This window comes from Oreochromis aureus, linkage group 11 (genome assembly GCF_013358895.1).
Source record: "Oreochromis aureus strain Israel breed Guangdong linkage group 11, ZZ_aureus, whole genome shotgun sequence".
Taxonomy (NCBI): domain Eukaryota; kingdom Metazoa; phylum Chordata; class Actinopteri; order Cichliformes; family Cichlidae; genus Oreochromis; species Oreochromis aureus.
In genome coordinates this window covers 29354866-29373264 of record NC_052952.1, presented here as the reverse complement: position 1 = coordinate 29373264, position 18399 = coordinate 29354866, and the positions used below count along the sequence as shown (strand labels likewise).

Below are 18399 nucleotides of genomic sequence, written 5' to 3'. Positions count from 1 at the left end.
TGCACAATAACGTTGAGTAATATGCTAAACTAAAACTCTTTAAACGTCTTTTGTAGTATCCTTTCCACTAATTCCTAAATAATGTACTATTTACTCACAGTAGGGAGTGATTTATTATAAGTTATTAATAAAACCCCATATCAGATGTATATAAGGAACCAAGTAGAAGACTGTTTTCTAAAGTTTAAAATTAAGATTCTAATTTTAAATTTTTTGTGCACTTGTGTCTAAAATTACGGCGAGTACCTAAATGCATCACGATCACGATCGAAAAACGTGAGTTAGCGACGGAAACAAGCTAGTGGCTAAAAGCAATTATCAGTTCAGAAATTTAAAAGAAATACTTTTAACGTTAAAATTGTATTTTATGGAGATGGTTGTAATAGTTTTGGTATTTCAGACACACTCGGTCTTAACTAGAAAAATAAAATAAAACGACGTTAACGAGCTAACTTGTTAGCATTACCTTCAGGATGTCGAGATGTTTACAACAAGTTTCACAGCGGAGCAGCAGAGGGAACTAGCCAAGAAACTCGCCACCTTTCTGTCTCAGTACAGCCACCTGTCCGACTCCTACATAATTGTGCGTATCGATAGATATTTCTGAAGTATGCAGCTTGCCCAGTGGTTTTGTTTTTTGTTACGTTTGGCATAAGTAAATAACCAGGTCTCTAAAACTAAATGTTATTGTGCACATTTATTTACTTGTTTCGTACATGTCAAAGCCAATAGTGCCAGCTAGTGACGAGTGATTGTTTACCGTTGCGAGACAAGTAGATCAGTGAAACTGGGGTTTGCAAGAATTTTTTTATGCAAAACTCTCTTAAGGCTCTACCACAGCATTTCATTCAGGTTGAGGTCTGGACTTTGACTGGACCATTGGAACACACTGATCCTTTTCTTTTTCTGCCATTCTATTGTAGATTTTCTGCAGTGCTTGAGATCATCAGTCCCTTGCATAACCTAGTTTAGCCCAGGCTTGAGCCGTCAGACAGATGATCTGATAGTTGGCTCTAGAATACTTTGGTATACAGAGTTCATAGTCGACCTAATGACTGCCCAGATCCTGTGACAGCAAAACAAGTCCAAATCATCATCCCTCCAGCACGGTGATTAATAGTTGGTATGATGTGTGTTGTGCTGATAATCTAATGTGGTGCTGTTCATTAGGGCCAGATATCTCCACTTTGGTTTCATTCATATGTCCAAAGGACATTGAGGAATTTTGTAGAGATCCAGTTTTGTAGAGATCAAATTCTGTTTTCAAACAAGTTAATACTTGTTCAGTCTTTTTCTTGTCATACTGAGATGAGCTTTAACATTTAAAATCTTAACTGAGACCCGTAGTCTCACTCTAAAATGTAGCTCTTGGGTTTTCTTGGGAGTTTCTCTAAGCATCGACCTCAAAGTGAATTTGCTGGGACGTCCACTCCTCGAAAGAATGTATATTACACCTAAATGCTCCAGACCAGCAAACTGCCAAAACCTCTGCTTTATTAAGGGTGGTCATGCTTGCTGATGATCAGTTAATCAAGTGCATTTGATTAGCACTGAGTGGCTGTTATGTACCCTTCTAATTTCTGTGGAAGTAGTAAGGGTTTACTTAGTTTTTCACATGACTGTAAAGTATGGTATATGAATTGTAATCAAGCCTTATTTACACAGTGCAACAGCTGGATCCTTATCAGTTTGTTATCCCTTCTACAGGAATTTTTCACAGAAGATCTGTGGCACACATTACCCAGCAGCTGGCAGCCTGTGTTGCAGGACCTGTCATATCCACAGATTGCAGACCTATTGCTGGATGCCACTCATGAAGACAGGAGGTACTACTGGATTGTTATTAGGCCCTTTACATAACCTTAAAGCAAGGTTGCAGATATCCAAATCAAACTCAAAAAAACTAAAGCAACAAAAGCAAAGTTGCTTTTAGCAAAGCCCAGAAGGTTTGGTATCCTTGTTTTACAAAATTGAATTAATTCATACATTCATTTGTTTATTTAGGCAAAGTAAGCATAAATTAAACAATGAGAAAAGGTCTAAACAGAGTGTCTACAGGTTCTAAAAAGCTTTTAATTCCTTCAGAAAAGGCTTCACAAGATTTTAAAGTTTTCAAGACTTTTCTTGACTTTTAAAAGCAGTAATACTACTTTTTTTTTTTGCTTAAATGTGTATAAAATGTAAACAATGTTCTGCAGCATTTCACTATAGCGTGATTCGAGGTTCATTTGTAATCAGCTGTAATAGGAGTTACTACCTAAATGTTTTTCCTTTTTTCTTCTGTGAAGAGGTTTGTGCCCTTCATATAATATCATATCAATAAAAGCTTCCCCCTATTAGGTAATTAATTGCCTAAAACCTTTCTCATTACAGATATCCTTCAGTGTGGCCTCTGTCTCTCTTGGCTTTTCGTGCCACAGCCCATGCCCTGGCATTTCCTAGGGAGAGCAGGAGTGAGGGATGCAGAGTAGGCGGGTCAGTGAAGCCAAAGGAGTTCCTGGAAAATCACAGTCAGAGCTCCCTCCTGGGTCACATTTTCAGGAAGCATGTTAAACCCAAGAAACAGCATGAGATTCGCAAGCTCGGCACAGTATGTATGCTTACAGGTGGCTGCTTTAGCACGTCTTGGCTTTTCTGTTTAGAATGTTTTTAATATATATTTTTATATTTGCAGCTGGTTAAGCAACTTTGTGAGCAGACTGATTGCAACAGAGTGGTCGATGTGGGCTCTGGGCAGGTATTACTCACAGTCGCATGATTTTAACATATAAGCACATCACATCAATACATTTTTTAAGGTAGCACTTTAATGTTTATGGGAATGGAATTAGATTTCATGGTTCTGTAGTAAAAGTCTATAAAATCAATTTTCATGCAAATTTTTAAGAGTTGAAATCAAAAATGAAGCAGTAAATCTTGCCACAGTAAATGCTGAGTTCCATTTTTGCCTAACCAGGGTCACCTGACTCGTTTCCTGTCCTTTGGACTTGGACTTTCTGTGACTGCTATTGAAGCTGATCCAACCCTGGTTGCTATGGCATCCAAGTTTGATGGACAGTTGGTGTGGGCCTTGGAGAAGGAGAAGCAGAAAAAGGTTAGTGATTTTCTAATATTATTGCACAGTGTAAATATCTAAATAAAGTTTGTATCTCAGAGAACTCTAAATGTCCTGTAAGGTTAATAGAATACTTAAGTATTTTGTATAATGCTCTACCATTGCTCCACCAATAATCCTTGTTAATTATTATTTACTATTTTCAAGCCTAGTTTTTCCATGTTTTTCCTCTTTATGAAAAGCCTGTTGTCAAGAAGAGCATTCTGGGTCCAAAAAGTCCAAAACTATAAATAAGAACTGAACTGTGTTGAGTTGACAAAGCAGTGTGAGTTAAAGTGCAGCATCCTCCGTGATCTCTGTTCAAAGGCAAGATTAAGCCTGACACTTCCATTTTTGCCACTTGGGGGCAGCAAATACAAAGTGTAAACACTGGCATATCACCCTTGTGGATAATTTGTTGACCCTCTTAGCAAACAGTGGACTTTTCCACCTCTAGCAGATGCAGGGCATCATTGCCATTCACCTGGAATTTGTTTATTTCTACCTGATAAATGTAAGAACAGTTATTCACTCTTTAAAGTTGTAGTTTCCTCTTTATCAACTCTTGGAAAATTATCTGCTTCTTTACCTGTTAGATACTCTCTTCACTAGTTAGTCTCAAACAGTAGTGGTTTCTGGATGCTTTTTCACTGAAAAGTAAGAATGGATAAAAACACGTTAATGATCAAGCTTTAAGTTTGAAATGTTGACCTCAAATTTGCGTAAACGCTCCTTAAAGCCTCGGGGAACAACATAGTGATGATTTTGTGATTTACCAATCAGTGACAATTTTAATTATGATTATATTTAAAGAATCCATTGTATAGACATTTTACCTCCTACTATAGTACATATCAACAGAAATATTAATGAACATTTTTTGCTTCCTAGAACTGCTCCTCTCACATTCCAGCACAAAATTTTCCTCGTCACATCGCCGGTTGGGTAAACCCGAAGGCATCATGGGAGGCTTTCATCGGACAGCTAAAAGCTGCAGATCATGTCAGTGAAGGTCCCCCAACTCCATCTGGACCCAGCAAAAAGAAACTGCGAGGCTCTGTGCAACAGGGAAGCCTCCATGTAGTTCAGACTTCTTATGCTCGTTCTGATTCTAACTCTCAAGAGTCTGAACTGTCAAAACAACAAAAGTCAAAAAAGATGTCCGGAGTGGAATTCGTTGACGAAAAATGCTGCTCATGCATCCACTCTGACAGTCACGAGGGGGTATACTCTGAGGAAGACAGCCTGCAAGGCTATCCAAACTTTGTCCTGACAGGTCTCCATGCCTGCGGTGACCTCAGTGCCACCCTCCTCCGCCATTTTGTCAAATGCCCGCATGTGCGCGGCATCACCTCAGTGGCATGCTGCTACATGAAAATCACAACCAAAGAAAACCCCACCCCTCCAGGACTGGTCATACCGCCTGCTCCACCAACACCGGATCAAGAGTCAGTTCAGTCAGAGTTTGGCTACCCGATGAGCTCCTGGGTGTCAGGGCTGTCGGGACATCAGTTGTCCTATAAGGCCCGAGAGGGGGCGTGTCATGCTTTGGAGGACTATGTGCGGCGACTCAGGGAAGAAAGCGAGTTGCTCAGGTCGCACTGTTACAGAGCGATGCTTGAGACCTTCATCAGAGACACAAGGCCAGATCTGCGCAGGGCAGGAATCCAGACCATCAAGAAATCCCACCTATTACCTTTTACAGAGTGAGTAAAAATTGCATCCATCAGCTATTTACACAGGTCTTTCATTTCAGCTGATATGGTTTGTCAGTTGTCTAAAAATGCAGCAATAATTGGTACAACAGGAGGAGGGTCACTAAATTTATAATAACAGTGCATGCCCATGTTATAATATTGTTTGGCCTTTCAGTGCGTAAATGCTAAAATTTGGTCATTTTTGCCCTATGCTAGGTGGTTGCTAGGCAACATGATTATAATGTTTTACTATATGAAGTGTAAATCCACTTTTGTGGATATAAATAAGATGTTATAGTCATGAAATGTAAGTAATACATTGTGCTCATATTGGTTTGTAAAGGCAAAGTAAAATTTATTTATATAGCACATTTAAAACATCAACTGTTGACCAAGGTGCTGTACAATTAAGATAATCAAGAAAAATAAAAACATAGGAAGACATGATAAAAGTTAAGAAAAAGAAAAGTAAAGCCGTGAAGGCTAAGAAATTTTAGCCTGCTACTAGATGGTTGCCAGAGAACATGACGGCGACATATATATCTTGCATAGTTCAACTTTTGTGGATGTGAATTACATGTTATTGTGAAATTAAAGTGACATGAAGGTGTTATACAGGCCATGAATTGGTAATTTAGCCGTGTTTGCTCAGTAGTGGCTAGGCAACTGGATGATATCATAATATGTGATATAGATAAAAACCTCTTAAGAGGCACATGTGTTTGGTTGCTCAGCCCCTGGAGGAGTTCTGGACAAAGACAGGCAGAGATTTGGTGTCATTTTTGCATGTATAATTTACATTCTGTAAGAATCATTTTAGTTTCTGACTATAGTATCCTGTCCTGTTTTGTCTACATTTGTTATCCCTCCCAGATATGCTCGTTTGGGTCTGGCTCGGGTCGGACTGCCTCCTGAGTTGCCCCTGGACCTGGGGCGAGTGGAGGCCATGTTGAAGGAACAGGGCAGGGTGGTGGTGTACTTTAGCTTGTCCCTGCTGCTGGCCCCTGTGGTGGAGACAATGGTGCTGCTGGATAGGATGATCTACCTCCAAGAGAATGGTTGGACAATTGATGCTGTCACATGACTTAAATATTATGATTGCGTGGTGTAGCCATTTATCTCAAACCTCTACTGTCTCTCTACAGGTGTGAACAGTCAGCTTGTTCCTCTCTTCAACCCAAACTTCTCTCCAAGAAACTTTGTACTGGTGGCTCTGAAGCCTTGTGGACAATGACAACAAAAGGGGAATTCCCACTTAATCACTCTTTGTTTTTAGGAATTTTAAATATTGAATATTAAGAAAAGTTTTAAGTTTTTAATCCATCTGAGCATCGTGATCCTGACACATACATGTAACACTGTTTATCACTTAAAGCCTCTATGACAGCTTAGAGATATGCGTGGGTTAGTTATCAATTTCCTTTGCATGGTTTGGTTTCTGTATAGACAGACATTATGTTTGTTGTTTTTTTTTAATTGATTTTATTTATTCTATTTCTTGCGCCATTTTTAGTAAAGGAGAAAGGGAACATCATATTTTACTGTGTGTGAACAATATATCCATCCATCTTCTTGTGCTTATCTAATCCAGGGTCATGGGGAGGGATTAAGGATAGATGTGGGCATCGTCATCACCAAGAAATGTTAAAGCCTAGAAATTGTGCCAATAAGCTGCTTTAGAGCAGGTTATGTTATCATCTCAATTGATGTTGGGTTTTTTTCTATAGTTGAAAGTGAAAAAATAGAAACTTTTCTCTCATTTATTATTTATTTATTATGTAATTACTTTGGTGTATTAGTAGTAATGGGAGAGGGCTTTATGAGAAATGTTGTAAAGCTTGTGAAAATACAGTAAAAACTTCAAAGTTTATGTCCTTCTTAATATTTCCAGTGGGCTTGATTCAAGTCTTTACCAGGCCAATTCTGGCCACTGGGCCTTATGTTTGACACCTCTGATCTGAAGTCTTTGTGCTTCCCTGGTGAACGTCTAAGAAATATAGATATTTTTTGGAACAACTTTGTTGATTTTTTTGCAAGCAATTTAAATGAGAATAACAAATTTTCCATTACATTTCCAACCTTTTGATTAATCACACTAAATCATACAAAGGTAATTTCTAGTCTAACACCATACATACAATATCAACAACATTGCATAATCAGAGAGGTTTCACAGTGTGCATCATTCTACAGTATCAGATACAATTTTACACTTAATGTTCATCCCACTCTCACTATCCTCTCTTCTTCATCTGAGTCTCCAACCCTTTGGTAATTTATAATTGTTCTTATAGTCTAAAATTTGTATGCAAAATAGCAGTAATGATACAAAAATTCCAAAAATATCAGATTACACATGGAAATATGAAATAGCATTAGTTGTTCAGCTTTATCACTTTAGTTAAATTAAGTTGTTCATTTATGAGAAACTGTTGTTAAGATAAGGAAGCCATTTGGTCTGAGACATGTTTCTCAAACTTCATTAAATGCATCAGGCAATGTTTCTAATTTAGTGACTGTTTCTGTAAAAGAACCATTTTCAGCAGTATTGTTAGGGATGGAGTTACACATGCATCACCAAACATCACACACACTCCTTTGTGCTGCTTTATCAATCACATTTAGCTCTGAAAGAAGTTCATTCTCTGGGTCCTCAAAGCATGTTTCAAAGCCCAATAAAATTCCTTAATGAAGTGGAATGTCCCCCAAATCCTATTTTTAGGGTTTCAGGTAATGTGTCAGAATTTAATAGAAATGTCAAAGGAACTTAGAACTGTTGCTGCTATATTTACTAGGGTAATGAGGATCGAATGCACTTAGGTGTCAGGAACTGGCATGTTAGAGAAGTGGTCTAGCTGCCATACAAAATGTGCGCATGTCAGAGAGGGGTCTCACTCTCTGTTAATCGCCGCCTGATTGTCTTCAACTTACTCACAATGGCTTAACTGTGTGTGTGGAACAAAGCACGAAACATATGTGATGCTATCCTATATGTATGTAAGTAAGTGACAAAAAAGTAATGTTACTATTACTAAAGTGATCATTTCAGAAAATGAAGAAATTTCCACTCTGGCCATTGAGTTGGCAGCAAGTTGCCTCTCCCACTCATGTTCCACCACTTTGTAAAGCTCCATAGCGGCTCTAGCATCCTCCACAGAGGAGTGGCCCTTGTTCCCAGTCTGAGGACACAGGAGAGAACATGTTAAACATTACGTTGTTCACATTTATAAAATGAAAATGTGACTGAGCAAAAAATGAAAAATCTGAAATGTTCACAATGTTGAGTAAAACTGAAGAACGAATGAAAAAAATCAAGTGCCTTTCTTTTAATTTTAGGATCCACTTCTAATAAACTAGCTCCACTAACTGTACAAATCTTCCATTTTCTACTCAACCAAACAGAGAACTCTGTCTTACCTGAATGTCACGGTTGAAGATGGCCTTCGTGAGCGTCTTCAGTGAAGTGCACTTATTCCCTTCAATGCCGGCCATCTGGTTGAGGAGAGGAATTCGAGAAGTGTCCCTGGTCAGCTCGGGGGGATGACAGTAACCAATCACCTTGAAGTCATTGTGGATGGCATGGCCAACCACCACCTTACCCTTAATCAGCGACAGTATCTGTAGTACCAACGGAAAAAAACCATCTTATTTACTAAACTCATATGGTTTATACAGAGTAATGGACGCTGCAAAATCAAATCCTACGATGGAATGAAATAACAATGTCTAAATTAAAGTTAATTTGGCCATCCTAACCCACTTGTGATTCTTTTTTACATTAAAACCATTAAAAGGAACCATTACCGTATTTTTCAGACTATAAGGCGCACTTAAAATCCTTAAATTTTCTCAAATATCAACAGTGCGCCTTATAATCCGGTGTGCCTTATGTATGAATTCTGGTTGCGCTTACTGACCTTGAACTGATTTTATGTGGTACACGGCGCTCAAAAATCAGTCAAAAAATGTTTTAGTACAACTTTGGGAAGCTACGAAGCCGCACCGCTTGATGGATTATCGGAGCATTACGGCTACCGTATTTAGGAGCCTCGCGGAGTAATCCGGGTCCAAACTCTGCTTCAAGTTAACGTGATGGTTCCCGATGGTTAGGAACAAATGCAATTGCATGGCAGGGTGCTGTAAACGGACCAGCTGACCAGCTTGAGACAGGAGAACAGCTGAAATAATCCATCCACAATATGAGGTTATTCATTAATATACTGCAACAACATGGGAATAGAGCAGCTGCCAGAGAATTCAACATTAATAAATCAATGGTACAGAAGTGGAGGAAGCAAGAAGAATGAGCTGAGTAAATTTTGACTTATCTAACTGTTTTGTTTCGCTTAATGCGCCTTATACTCCAGTGCGCCTTGTGGTCCGAAAAATACGGTAAATAAATTCAAACAGTAACACATATAAAAATTAACAGTTGGTTTACCTAAACAAATTAATTAATATTAGCAAAAGTCTGCATGAAGCTGATGAAGCTCCTTTCAAGAATACCTTACCTGATCATAAGTGTGCTCCCTTTTTAACAACAGCTTTTTATCAAACTAACGACAAATACATTTAACTACCATAAGTTTAATTTTAATTTGTGGGTCCATACTCCAAACGCATACATGTTAGGTTAATTGGAGATTATATTTTGTGTGTGAATGGTTGTCAAACTCTTTGTTGTTAGCCCTTTTAAAACCCTGTGATAATCCTGTGATAGCAACAGGCTCCAGACCAACTGTAACCCAGAACAGGATAAACGGACGAAAATGGATTAGGATAATAAATCCTTCATGCACTTGTCTTTAATTCCTATTATTTACTGTGTCTTTACACTAGCTGCAACTTGTATGGTACCTCACACATGTTGTGCTTCCATCCGGATTAAAATGTGTTTTATCCGACAATATATTATAGTCCCAGTTAGCTTTCAAATTATTAACTATAACTATATAACAATATTAATAATATATTAGCTATAATAACATTGGTACTTATATCTCTTCCAGCATGTTTGCGGTTGTTGACTTCTCCTTTACATTTAAATTCAATATTTTTGCCCATATCTCTCTCTCTTAACTCCTCTGATGACAAGCATTTTACACTGTAAAAGAACATGCTAAATCGTTTAAAAAAAAGTACACTTTTCTCACCTCCATCCTGGCCTGGGCGAATGGCATGGCATTGACGAGGTCACGGCGTCGGATGCCGCTCCATCGAGTGCGATAGTCTGTGACTTGTGCAGACGGCTGAATAAACTGATCGTAAATCACATCTCCTTCATAGGAGACTATACTGCAGCGTGCAAGCTCACTGAGGCGCTTTGGTCCCGTGCCAACCATCTCACAGTCAATAGCGACATACTTAGAAGGGTTCCCTGATGACATGGTGATGGGCTTACAGGTGCTTGATACTGAGGAACCAGGGCTGCTGGCTGCTGATTTCAGGGGCTCCTTTGGTTTTTCACCAAACGGAGGCATGGAACTACTGTGTGAAGCACTGGCCAGACATGGTAAACTTTTGTTTTGTGTGGAAGTGGATGGCGGTGGACATTCAATGGAAGCGCCATTCTGAAGTGTTTGGCTCTGTCTGAAGTCTTCCCTATATTGGTTGTTGTGTTTACCTTCCTTGTACCCCTTTGCTCCACAGTGGTGTCTGTTTCTATGAAGCCACTCTTTTTTCCTGTTTAGCTTGCCTACTGGAGCTTTTTTCTGTGCAGTTTCATCAAGAGATAAGTTAATCCAAAAGTCTGACATGTTTACATCAAATTTAATAATTTCAAAACACAAACTTCAACAGTAATCCTTCAACAGGTCCTTGTTGGTTTTTAGTCCAGTTTAGAAGTTTTATCCTGCAAGGCAAACACAATATTATCAAACTGTGCCTGGATTTGCAGAATTATAATCAACGAGACACGTGCCTGAAAATGCCTGCAAATTTTCAGATACTTTTCTAGCCATATGCTGTAGTGACAAATATTAGAAAATGAGAATTTTTTGTGTTTTTGTGCAAAAGTTCAGAGTGCAGATTTGATCAGAGAGTGACAGACCAAATTAGAACCTCATTATCCAATTTTTGTGCACTGGATAAGTGAGAAATATCTGTGGACAGGTTTAACAGTATCTCTGAATTTGTCTATCACACTGGCAGTCTGCGTCACACAGTTCAAACTCATCCTCACTTAGAATTATATTATTCTCTTTACTACTGAGGCACAAAGAACACTTCAGGAAATCATTGCTACTGTTCTCTGTGAAACTGTCCAATTACTCTTCTTTCTGTGAGGTGAACACACTTCTCAGGCACAACATTTTATAGACATATCTCTGTCTTATATCTTTTTACAGCTTTTTTTTTTAGATTTATAATGTATATATCATTTATTAATACAATTTTCAGAACTATCTCTTGCACAATTTAAGCCTTATTTTAACTCTTTCACTTATTTCATTCATTAAAATGCTCTCCGTTTTTAAATTCATGTTGTATATATAAACTGTTTGCACTTTTTTGGTACTCACGGTGTAAAGTACTCACTATGCACATGTGGCACTTTTGCTTGAACTATGTTGCTTATTAATTGTAGACTGTACTATTTTTTTCTTTATCCTGTTGCTGTAACACAATCATTTTCCTCGTGGAACCCAATAAAGTATCTATCTATCTAACCCCTAAACTAATTTGCTGATGTAACATCACTGGGGACTTGTCTTGGAAACTAGAAAAATATCGATGAAGTTGCCAGATTGAAATGGCAATAATCTTTGTTTACTTCTTTTCTGCGAAGTGATAGTATTGTGGATGAGAATGGCAAACACTTTTCCAACTTAACATAGGAAACTGAGGGATTCTAAAATTACAAAATCTTAAAGCTAACTTTATATGGGATTTACAAGCAACCTGTACAAGACGAGGCATAGTAACTGTCCCAATCATATCGCAGATTGAAACTTTACAAAACGTACTGTTTATAAAGTTGGGGAAACCTGGATGATTGAGCATGTATTAGGAAACTGAGCTGCACTTGCTGGATGTTACTAAATCTTCTAACAGACTGACAGGCTCAAAAATAGTTTCTTCCCAAAAGCCATAACCACCCTGAACTCACACATGCACTGACAACACAGTTCCACCCCCAATCCAAAGACTTTCCTCTACACACAACTACCATCACCACTGTGCAATTCTTAATTTACGTGCAATAACGCACACTGTAAATATATAACACTATTTATTTTCCCCCCCGGTTTGTATATTTGTTTGTATATATATAGTGCTGCAGTACTGTGCACCTCACCCCCCTTTCTTTTCCCACATGTCTGCAATGAGAAGGAGATGCTCTGTATCTCACTGTACATCTGTTTAGACAATAAAAGGCATTCTATTCTATTCTAATACTAACATTAGCTAATAACTGCTAAGGTTAACTCGCTAACGCTAACGTTGGATACCAAACACTGTTTACTGATCGTGTCTCTCAATGGACAGTTTCTCTTTCTGCTTGTGAACATTTGATCGGTCGATACCGATATATGCCCTCAAAGGAAATGTCTAAAATTAACTTTTAGAAACATAAAACCAGACCTGCTACACGTGAATCCTCCTGCCCAGTACAAACGATCTACATCCAGGGCATGCTGCCTTTGAATACCCTTTGTCCGTCTTGAAGATTCTAGATTGGTATGAATATTTTCATCCCTGGTATCGCAAAGCCTCTTTATTTTATTTCTTTGGAACCATGAAATAGTTTACAATTGACATGTACAATAACTTTGAGTAATATACTAAACTAAAAATCTCTCTTTAGTTTTTTTTTAAACGTTTGTTCTAGTATCCTTTCCAATAAATCCTAAATAGTGTATCATTTACCCGCAGTAGCGAGTGATTTGATAAAAGTTATTAATAAAGCCCCATATCGAATGTATATAAGGAACCAAGTAGACGACTGTTTTCTAAAGTTTAAAATTAAGATTCTAATTTCAGAATTTTCGTGCACTTGTATCTCAAATTACGGCGAGTACCTAAATGCATCACGATTCACGAAAACGTAAAAGTTCCCGATAGCGACGGAAACAAGCTAGTGGCTAAAAGCAATTATCAGTTGTGAAATTAAAGGGAAATACTTTTAACGCAATAATTGTATTTTATAAAGATGGTTGTAATAGTTTTGCTATTTTAGATACACTTGGTCTTTACTACTGTAATATCCTGTGCCACGGAGGAATCACGGAGACCTCACAGACTTCACCTCTATTTACCCGACTGGGGGCATGCGCAACAAACAACAAAACTGTTCTCCAAAAACTGTTGCCCCCTGGTGGACAAAATCCTGTCCACCTACTGTTACATCCTAACATTCCTCCCCCCTAAAACTGAAACTACTCTGTAGTTTAATTACTACATCACATACCCATATAAAACCTTAACCATAATTAAAATGTAACACCCCCCCTTAGGTTTACTATAACAGTTTCACAGTAACCTCCTATCAGTCCCCCTTCTAATTATTGTCAATGACTGCACAAAGTCTCTCATATGCTCCGGAGGTCTCAACTCTGCGGCTGGCAACTCCTGTGAGCCACTATTCTCTGTATGTGGCTTCACCACTGGTGAACCTCCATGTTTCTTTCATCAGTGTCCCCCGTCTCAGTGCCGATGAATGCCTTGTTCCCAGCATCACCGTGTAGAAAACAGGCCCCGTCATTTCCTGTATAAGTCCTGGCATCCATTTGGGTCCCCCAGCAAACTTTCTGGTATACACGGCATCTCCGATAACAAACATGCACTCCTTGGCATGTCTGTCATGGTACACTCTTCGGCTATCTTGTGTTGATGTCACTTTCTGTCTCATGTCAGGGTGTATGAGATCAAGTGTGCACCTCAACTTCCTGCCCATCATCAACTCAGCAGGAGACCTCCCTGTTGTGGACTGTGGTGTGATTCGGTAACTAAACAGAGCCCTGTTTAATCTGATTGCCAGTGTGTCTCTGGTACTCTTTTTCGTGAGTTCTTTGAAAGTTTGCACCGCTCGTTCTGCTAACCCCTGAGACCCTGGGTGACATGGAGCGGAGGAGACCTGTAAAATGCCATTATTTGCCATGAGCTCTTTAGTTTGTTCACTTACGAAACACTGGGCATTGTCCAAGACCACCATTTCAGGGAGGCCGTGCATGCTGAAACTGTTTCTCAAGAAGTCTATGGCTGTAGCTGATGTAGCTGATGCGACTGGATATGCATCTAACCATCTGGAGTGGCCACCACATGTAGCTTCTGGCCAGGCGCTTCATGCGGCTCATTCACGGGTGTGACCGATGTAGCTGTTCCAGCATGGGGGGACCTCGTTCTGATATCACCACCCTAGCCCCCCAATACACACCGACCCATGCTGCACACTCAGCTCTTATTTTCTCTGTCTGTAGGGTTTAAAATTAGGATGTTGCTTAGTGGGCCATCCTCTCAGAATATACTCATGCACTCGGGAGAGTACGGGATCTCTGGTTGTCCACCTTTGTAGCTGCTGAGATGTCATCGCGCTCTCCTGGTCCTGATCCACCATTACCAACTGTTCCTCTGCTGCCAGCTCTTTCGGTATTTGATGACATACTCATAAGCTCTTAACAATACTGCCCATCTTGTGATCCTCTGTGGCGCCATCTGAAGGACGGCCTTCATCTCGTGAAACAAACTTATCAATGGCTTATGATCCGTGATAATCATAAACTTCCTGCCATACAAATACCTATTTAAAAAATGTCAAACAAATATTACAGCCAATCCTTCTTTATGCAGCTGTGAGTAGTTCTTGGTTGGTTATTGGTATCATGAGTGTTGTGCTGATATTCAAATGTGGTCAGTGTTGGGAAGGTTACTTTTAAAATGTATTCCACTACAGAATACTGAATACATGCCCCAAAATGTATTCTGTAACGTATTCCGTTACGTTACTCAATGAGAGTAACGTATTCTGAATACTTTGGAATACTTAATATATTATCATGCTGTTTACAACTACATGAATGTCCTATTGCTGTGATTTATTACTGTTACTGAAGGTACGTAGTACGAAACGTAGTAAAGGGACCTCTGGCTACACGTCCGGTTCCGTGTCGGGCTGGTAGCCGAAAACTAGCTTTACTTTGTTGTCTGGGTCAACTTTGCTTATGGAGACAGAGAGAGGCGTTGAAAGGCTGCTCCAACGGAACTTATTTTTCCGGAGGAAAACACAAACACAGTGTACAGTTGAGTCTTAATAGCTTACTTACAAATGGGCTCGTCAGGCACTCTTCTTGGCTGCAGTGGTTATTATTATATTTACATGCTTCCAGCTCCCGTTTTTGCTCCGTGACAGCTCGGACTTTTCCTTTCTCTCCCTCCCTCGCTCACAGACACATAACGGGTATGGTAGTCTATTCTCCCTGCAGCACGGACTACACTGCCCATCAGGCTACATTCTTTAGAGCTATGCCTGTAGCATTCTGCCTTTTAGCTTAGCACAACAACAACAACAACAAAAAAGCGCTCTCTCACCCAGGAAACACGCAGAGAGAGAGCGCGTCACCCTGTAACCATGGCAACCGTAACGCTGCCGCCTGGAACAACATTACGTAGCTGTCAAACAAACCCAAATAATCCTGACCCGCGACAATATGAAACAGGGAAGTACCGCCGTGTATTCCATTTATTTCAACAAAGTAACTGTATTCTGAATACCACCTTTTTAAACGGTAACTGTAACGGAATACAGTTACTCATATTTTGTATTCTGAATACGTAACGGCGGTACATGTATTCCGTTACTCCCCAACACTGAATGTGGTGCTGTTCATTAGGGCCACATATCTCATCTTTGGTTTCATATGTCCAAAAACATTGCTCCACAAATTTTGTTGAGATACAGTTTTCCAAAATAAATTCAGTCTTTTTCTTATCATACGCTTGCTGATGATCAGTTAATCAAGTGCATTCAATTAGCATTTACTGGCTGTTATGTACCCTTCTAATTTCTGTGGAAGTAGTAAGGGTTTACTTAGTTTTTCACATGACTGTAAAGTATGCTATATGAAATGTAATCAAGCTATATTTACACAGTACAACAGCTGGATCCTTATCAGTTTGTTATCCCTTCTACAGGAATTTTTCACAGAAGATCTGTGGCACACATTACCCAGCAGCTGGCAGCCTGTGTTGCAGGACCTGTCATATCCACAGATTGCAGACCTATTGCTGGATGCCACTCATGAAGACAGGAGGTACTACTGGATTGTTATTAGGCCCTTTACATAACCTTAAGGCACAAGAAACTAAAGCACTAAAAGCAAAGGGTTGGTAACCTTTTTTAAAAAAGTTGTATTTAGGTGTTTCTGGTTTTGAATTCATTCATACATATATTTGTTTATTTAGTCAAATTAAGCAAAAGATGTGAAAAAGTCTAAACAGAGTGTCTACAGGTTAGGGGTTACTTTTAAAAGCAGTAATATTACATGTTTTTGTTTAAATGTGTGTAAAATGTAAACAATGCTCTGCAGCATTTCACTATAGCGTGATTCGAGGTTCATTTGTAATCAGCTGTAATAGGAGTTACTACCTAAATGTTTTTTCTTTTTTCTTCTGTGAAGAGGTTTGTGCCCTTCATATAATATCATATCAATAAAAGCTTCCCCCAATTAGGTAATTAATTGCCTAAAACCTTTCTCATTACAGATATCCTTCAGTGTGGCCTCTGTCTCTCTTGGCTTTCCATGCCACAGCCCATGCCCTGGCATTTCCTAGGGAGAGCAGGAGTGAGGGATGCAGAGTAGGCGGGTCAGTGAAGCCAAAGGAGTTCCTGGAAAATCACAATCAGAGCTCCCTCCTGGGTCACATTTTCAGGAAGCATGTTAAACCCAAAGAAAGCATGAGATTCGCAAGCTTGGCACAGTATTTATGCTTACGCAACTTTGTGAGCAGACTGATTGCAACAGAGTGGTCGATGTGGGCTCTGGGCAGGTATCAGTCACAGTTGCATGATTTTAACACATAAGCACATCACAACAATACATTTTTTAAGGTAGCACTTTAATGTTAATGGGAATGGAATAAGATTGCATGGTTCTATAGTAAAAGTCTATAAAATTTTCATACAAATTTTTAAGAGTTGAAATCAAAAATGAAGCAGTAAATCTTGCCACAGTAAATGCTGAGTTCCATTTTTGCCTAACCAGGGTCACCTGACTCGTTTCCTGTCCTTTGGACTTGGACTTTCTGTGACTGCTATTGACGCTGATCCAACCCTGGTTGCTATGGCATCCAAGTTTGATGGACAGTTGGTGTGGGCCTTGGAGAAGGAGAAGCAGAAAAAGGTTAGTGATTTTCTAATATTATTGCACACTGTAAGTTTCTAAATCAAGTTTGGATCTCAGAGAACTCTAAATGTCCTGTAAGGTTAATAGAATACTTACATTATGCTCTACCATTGACTCTTCCTTATTAATTATTATTTACAGTTTTCAAACATAATTTTTCCATGTTTTTCCTCTTAAAAAAAGGCTGTTGTCAAGAAGAGCATTCTGGGTGTCATAAAGAAGTCCAAGCCTATAAATAAGAACTGAACTGTGTTGAGTTGACAAAGCAGTGTGAGTTAAAGTGCAGCATCCTCCGTGATCTCTGTTCAAAGGCAAGATTAAGCCTGACACTTCCATTTTTGCCACTTGGGGGCAGCAAATACAAAGTGTAAACTGTCTTATCACCCTTGTGGATAATTTGTTGACCCTCTTAGCAGTGTTGCCAACTTAGCGACTTTGTCGCTATATTTAGCGAGTTTTCAGACCCCCTAGCGACTTTTTTTCTATAAAAAGTCGCTAAAAAAAGACGTGAAAGCGCGTATCGCTTTTACTCTCAACAAGCAGCGGGTGCTGTAACGCAGTCAGTTCTTCTTTTAATCTTTTACTCTTATGCTGTTTTGTGGATCACAAGGTTTAAAACTACTTATAAACACACACAAACACAAAGTAACTCCACCAGAGTGCCTATTTCGGGTCACTTTTGCCGGTTCAAGCCCGGATAAAGTAGCAGGGTTGGAATTGTGACATTAAAAAAACAATAATTGCTAAAAGAAATTTAATTGTAGTTCTAAATAAACTCTAAATGCATTTAGGACGTTTTTTACTCACTTTATGTCTCTTCCACGATGTTATTTCTCTCTCCAACAACATAGGTTACAATTATATTAGCGTGACCAATTATGCAAATTAGGTGATGACGTCATTTAGCGACTTCTAGCGACTTTTAGGACAGCCAATAGCGGTTTTCCTTACTGAGGAGTTGGCAACACTGCCTCTTAGCAAACGGTGGGCTTTTCCACCTCTAGCAGATGCAGGGCAATATTGCTATTCACCTGGAATTTGTTTATTTCTACCTGATAAATGTAAGAACAGTTATTCACTCTTTTAAGTTGTAGTTTCCTCTTTATCAACTCTTGGAAAAATATGAGCTTCTTTACCTGTTAGGTACTCTCTTCACTAGTTAGTCTCAAATAGTAGTGGTTTCTGGATGCTTTTTCACTGAAAATTGCTGCAGTAAGAATGGATAAAAACAACACTGTAGATGATAAACTGCACTTCAGAGAAAAAG

At 39.1% G+C, this 18399-nt stretch overlaps 2 protein-coding genes and 1 pseudogene across 2 annotated transcripts; 2 read left to right on the top strand and 1 right to left on the bottom strand.

The window, feature by feature from the left end:
* Positions 1-251: 251 nt before the first annotated feature.
* Positions 252-6725, top strand: rrnad1 (ribosomal RNA adenine dimethylase domain containing 1). The gene is made up of 8 exons (XM_031745948.2): positions 252-583; positions 1708-1826; positions 2374-2590; positions 2675-2737; positions 2957-3094; positions 3986-4800; positions 5665-5849; positions 5937-6725. Exons 1-8 carry the CDS (start codon positions 482-484, stop codon positions 6023-6025), a joined length of 1728 nt encoding a protein of 575 aa, XP_031601808.2. The 5' UTR covers positions 252-481; the 3' UTR covers positions 6026-6725.
* A 132-nt stretch (positions 6726-6857) lies between these two features.
* LOC116325134 (interferon-stimulated 20 kDa exonuclease-like 2) lies at positions 6858-12446 on the bottom strand. Its single transcript, XM_031745949.2, has 4 exons — positions 12376-12446; positions 9945-10642; positions 8209-8409; positions 6858-7970 (listed from the first exon to the last, which is right to left on the bottom strand). The coding sequence occupies exons 2-4, from the start codon at positions 10545-10547 to the stop codon at positions 7779-7781; spliced, it is 996 nt and encodes a 331-aa protein (XP_031601809.2). The 5' UTR covers positions 10548-10642; positions 12376-12446; the 3' UTR covers positions 6858-7778.
* A 3403-nt stretch (positions 12447-15849) lies between these two features.
* On the top strand, positions 15850-17414 carry LOC116325129 (annotated as a pseudogene).
* Positions 17415-18399: the final 985 nt, after the last annotated feature.